The 5,832-nt window shown below is 36.5% G+C and overlaps 2 protein-coding genes across 3 annotated transcripts in view; both read left to right on the top strand.

Annotated features, from left to right (window-relative positions):
• LOC101859616 overlaps positions 1–5,832 on the top strand; it is a 59,695-nt gene that overhangs the window by 12,983 nt on the left and 40,880 nt on the right. The window lies entirely within an intron of this gene.
• On the top strand, positions 1,307–4,420 carry LOC118478188. The gene has a single exon (XM_035971253.1). It carries the CDS (start codon positions 2,388–2,390, stop codon positions 3,624–3,626), a length of 1,239 nt encoding a protein of 412 aa, XP_035827146.1. The 5' UTR covers positions 1,307–2,387; the 3' UTR covers positions 3,627–4,420.

The raw sequence follows: 5,832 nt of genomic DNA, 5'->3' as shown, positions 1-5,832 counted from the left end.
TAATTAAAAAAACCCCACAACAACAAAACAAACATTGTGAAGATAGTTCTGTTTCAGGTTATTGTTGCCGTCTAAAAGAGAGCCCAGTTTTCTGCCAGTCCAACAAGAACACAGTGAATGTTTTAGTTTTAGTTCAATTTTAGTCAGAGGTTTCTGGCACTTACAACACAAATAGGTCATATAAGTAGCGAAGATAGAACAATTTGAGGTGTTACCAGAGATAAACATACGAAGAAAAGATCGAGGAGAGGTAGGGACGATATTTTTTTTTCGATAAGAAATTACGAGCAAATGACGTAAGAGCATCCGTCAATTACACAAGCACTAAATGCAAAAATGTCATATTTCAGGTTTAGCTCTTTATTAAGGACGTAGTAGACAGTTCACTATTTTAGAATTATAAAGCTCTACCTGATATTTTTGGACTATCAATAATCTGCTTTATAAAAATCTTAAGATTTTTGGAGTCGTTATCAGGATATTCAAAGAATTGCATCTGAAAAAAAAAGCTTGACATATTGTGAAACTCAAAATGTTTGACGTTCAATTTCTCAAAACTAGGTACTGACCAGATAGAAATTTGAATTTGTAATTTTGGGGTAGCGACTTATGTCCGACAGGCAGCAGAGTAAAGTAAATCTTTAGGCACATTTCAAACCATCAAACAAAAATAAAAAATATAATAAGAGACAGCATTTGAATAGCGCAAATCCCCGCCCAAAAGCAAGCTCTATGCGCTTCACAATCTATACTATTACCCCAGCAGACCTGAGACAATTCTGAAACAACTTCAACTTCCTGGGAAGCATACAGTGCAAGCAGCCATTTATAGGCGCTAAAACCCTAACATACTGATAAGATCTTTCACTGTCTATGGCCGGGTTCCCATTCCCTCCTGGGTGAAGTGAGGAACATTCGTGTAAAGTGCCTTTCCCAAGGACACAACGTCGGGCCCGCGGCTCGAACCCCCGAACTCGCAACCTCACGATTACGAGTCCTGTAGCCTAACCCCTATGAGTCTGCATATTTCACTGTATGGCTTTTAACGTTTCAGATGAAGAAAACAGAATCGAAATGTCTATTTGAAAAGTGAAGTTATGCTCCTAAACAGAAACATATCTAAGTGTTATCGAATGTCTAGAATGCGCGTCGTCAGTGAGTTGATAGTCTACTGCTGATTTACCTGTTCACATTACATTACAAAGTATATGTCTGTCAGTAATCTGGGCGAACGATAGAGGAAACAATTATTTATAGGACAAGATCAAAGCTGTAATCTCTTTGTGCAAGGAATATGATATACAATGATGATTTAATCGTAAGACCAAAAATGTTTCAGTCGATGGGGAATTAAGTATCAAAAGGTACACATACTTATTTCTAATTTTTTCCATTTTTGCGAAATTGATTTGAAATTTCCAGTCGAACGGATAGAATCAATGTTTGCTTAAGTAATTACAGAGCCCAGCATCGTTTGTAATTTCACATAATGTGTTCAATTATTAATACTGTAAAGCAACAGTTTATGAGAATATCAGTCTCGTTTCTACGACTCTTAGAAATGTCATAACGCTTAGAAGTGGTTTCTTTGTAAGTTTTTTTTTCTTGTTATATAGATAAAAAAGGTCTTAGTTCCCCTATTGATCTGGCATTATATGCTACCAAAAATTTGATAAAGGAAGTACTATAAGGGTAGTTTGTCACTGTTTAAGGTAACACGCCTTTAAATATTGTGAAGCTATTAGAAAGGCGGAATTATCTATGAATTATTGGTAACCGTAGAAAAAAAAAATAGCTCTCGTTATTAGACTCCTTATTTCACTCGACAACTACAGTATTTACCATGGAAAAATACGGTTTTTATAAGAGTACAAGTATGACCATTTTCGAACCAAAGTTTTCAAAATCGTGAGAAACGGACACAACTAAGAAAAAAATAATTATATGTTGCGCTGACGATCATAATCAGTTAATTGCCAATATTTGGGGAGAAGTTGCTGGGTTTTTAAAAAAAATCTTCACCCAGTATGTGTTCGCCAAAGGCACTCTAGATGTTTTTGGGATAAATCATCATTTCTGGATAACTAATTCCTCAATCTGTCTACAGTGGGATGCATCATCTCCAGAGCTAATGTAGACAAGATACTGTTTAGAAAACTTCAAGAATAAACGGTTTTATTTAGATGTGCATCAGAAAACTGAAAAACATTCTGCCTGTAATCTGCACGATGTGTGGTTTTCAAACATAAAGAACGTAAGATTTTCACTAGGTGGAAAGTGCAGATATTCGTGATTGTCTATATGTAGATTCTTTCATAATTACAATCAACAAGATTTTCTGTTTTACTATTTTGAAAGAAAACAATCTCAGAAATAACAAACATAAAATGGCAGCTTCATTTAATGCCACTCTCCAACCAGTGGCAGCAGAAGAAAGTTCGTCTGTTTACGTTAGTGATGAAGTAGTAAGGTTACTTGTAATTGTAGGGATGGTCCTATTCGGAATTGTTATAAGCTTTTTCGGAGTTGTTGCCAATTCTCTCATCGTCTCAGTGTTCCGAAGGCAGGGGTTTTCTGACAAAACCAACATTAGCCTCTGCAGTCTTGCAGTAGCTGACCTGGGCGTTTCCCTATTTGCCGTGTTCGATTGCTGTTTTACTGCGGTCTACGTGGTTGGATTGTCTGATCTTGATTTTGAAGTTTTTGGAGTTCGTGCCATGCTTGCTGACTACCCAAGACTCATTTTGGCAAAGGTTTCCAGTTGGCTCACAGCTTATATCTCCACTGAGCGTTGTTTGTGTGTCATGTTTCCGTTCTGGACAAGGACCTCATTTACCCCGAGAATTACGATCACGTCAGTAATATGCATCACAGTCACAGTGCTCTTCCTGCACTTCCCTTTATATTACGTCCGTACATTTCAGTGGGTTTTCCATCCTCATCTTAACCGGACACTTCTCACAGTGGTTTTCATACCAGATCGGCTAAACAGTTACAAAGGAATGAGCGCACCACTTTTTTCTTTCCTCCCTTTGGTGAATTTGATCATAATCTCTTTGAGCACTATGATACTCGCCAAACAAGTGATGCGGTCGGCAAAATGGCGCGAAAACCACAGCTCTGCTGACAATACCCAGAAAACAACAGGGACACAGCGATCTAGAAATGGCCTATCGTCATCTTTGGCTGGGGCGACTTCTTCTGTTGTAACAACCCCGTCATTGTCTGCAGAACACGGGTCTGGGTATCCGAACAGCGACTCACAAATACGAAACACGAAGAAAGAAGAGAAAAATATTCCGCCAGCAAATACGCAAGACAAACAGGACGTCTCCAAACAGTCTCGGAAGTCTACAGCCCTCACCAAGATGGTCACAGTGGTGACCATAGTGTTCATCGTATGCACCACGCCTTCCAACATTTCTATCTCCATCGGGATTCTTTATCCGACTTTCTCAACAACTGGCCGCATGAGGAATTTATTTGTGTCTTTGATGGTCTTCTGGAAGCTTCTGGAAATAATGAACTCTGTTTTGAATATCTTTGTGTATTACAAAATGAGCTCAAAATTTAAGACCACGTTCAATGAAATGTACGCCGTTAAAAATCAAAAATCAAAAGAGTAACAAAAGGTAAAGAAGTTTCAAGATTGCAAATCTTCATGCGTTTTGGGAAATCGCCAAATGCAAACTCTTAAAATATGTATTTTTAAATTCATGCATGGACACATATTATTATGCGGCACCCTTTTACAAGTTGGAAAAGTAATTTGTAGTCTTTCAGCAAATCACAGAAACGTATATATGATGACATCTTAAGACTCTGACCTTTTGAAACAAGTTCTCTGAAAATATTAAAATAGGTAATCTTGCTGTTATGTCATTCAGTTATCTTTTCAACGAGAGCAGAAATATTCGAAAACACAGTCGGTGCAAAGGCGAAGTTACAGTGGGCGTCCTCTTTTTTTTGTCCCCACGTATTGGTTTCTGTTGTTTGGCGGTTTTTTAAATTGTGTTTTTGTTTTCAGGAGAAAATAGAATAAAATAAATGGCACACTTCTTCCCTGCCTCTTCAGTCATCATAGCATATATTTTCCAATACTGCAGACTAATCAAATAATAAAACCGAAAAAACATGCACCACTTAAATTGAAGCAACCTATTGTCAGGATTGTCACAAAGATGGCCACCCATTAAATAGGAGAAAAAAAAGTAGTTGTCTTAGACAGGTGGGCATCTCGGACAGTGTCATTACCATGTGGAAAAACGCCAGGGGATACATGAGAAGTGTTGTATAATATATATACCGGTGATTGTTTTGGACAGGTGACCGCTAGAGCAGGTAGCTTTTTACAGCAAAGGGAAATTCAAACTTCTACATTCTGCACATCAATTTTGTATAACAATAATGATAATGATAACGATAATGATAAGGTTAATAATAATAAAGTTAATAATAATACGGTTGATAATAATACTGAAATAATAATAATAATAGTAATTAATAATAATAGTAATAATAATAATAATAATAAGAAGAAGAAGAAGAAGAAGAAGAAGAATAAGAAGAAGAAGAAAAAGAATAAGAATATAATAATAATGATGATATTCATCATAATAATGATAATAACAATCACACAATAATACATATAGTTATTAGAAGTATGAAGGGCGTATCCACACTTTGCAGCCTGCACTGTGCGCTTTACATTTGTTGTTACTCCAGCTGACCTTAAAACAATTTAAAACACTCAGATACGTTCTCAGCTTCCACGGAAGCATACATTGAAAAATGCAGCTTACTAGTGCTAAAACACTTACAAACTATCTAGTGCGATACTTGAAGTTTGACAAAATAAAACTGGCATCTCTTGATTTGTACATGAAGAGCTTTTTCCCATGGCATTCTGAAGACTTAACATGGCCATACAATGACTGTTAAAACCACTCAGAACTTTAGTCTGGTACCGATATCTTAATATATTATAATACGAGGAGATTGCTTTCAAGATATTCAAAGCGACTGAATGTTGAGAAGCAAATATGTTTTTGGTTTTTATAGGCTCTCCTACTGAACATTTTTACGAAACTGGATATATTGTCTTCTAAAATAAATATCTCTATAAGATTTCTTGAACTTCAATCGTAACTTATAGAGGACGCCCATTCTGGTATTTCCACATCTCCTGAAAACGAGCTGTTTCAGAGCAGTTTAGAAATTCGAACAACTTTTGTTGTTTTGTTTTGTTTACCTGAAGCAAATGACTTACTATACTGAGTATAGCAGTCCTTGCCTGAAGCTTAAAAAGGCAAGCAACATCATGCATACAAAATGGCATATGCAAATTCGTGTTTCTGATTAAAGTCTGCACATCCAGGTTCAAAATGTGCTGTAAAATTGCATTTTGGTCTTAATCTGCTGCTCATGGGACATAAAACAATACAAGGATGGGCTGATAAGTAATGCTTGTTTTGCTATAACTTTTACTAATTCTTTGTAGAACAATAGAAACCGCAACAAAAACTATCATCAATGAATTTGACTACCGCCACAGAAAATTTCAATTCTTTACAACGCCATTCACACTCTAAATTGCATCATATGTGTCACAACACACGTTTGGGCACCTCGGTCAGAGATAAAATGACGACCCCCAAAGAGCTTCGCATAACAATTTGTACCTTGTTGACACATTTTTACGCAACCTGCAAATATAGGCTCTAAGTTTAGGACGCACGACAAAAAAAAGATACAAACAAAAAAGACAACAACATGCGTAATATGAAATACTGCATGCGTATTCGTGTTTCTAATTTTGAGTATGATGGTTCG

The sequence above is a fragment of the Aplysia californica genome, unplaced genomic scaffold, assembly GCF_000002075.1.
Source record: "Aplysia californica isolate F4 #8 unplaced genomic scaffold, AplCal3.0 scaffold00016, whole genome shotgun sequence".
NCBI lineage: Eukaryota > Metazoa > Mollusca > Gastropoda > Aplysiida > Aplysiidae > Aplysia > Aplysia californica.
The sequence above is the reverse complement of the archived record's forward strand: the minus strand, read 5'-3'. Positions and strand labels throughout refer to the sequence as shown.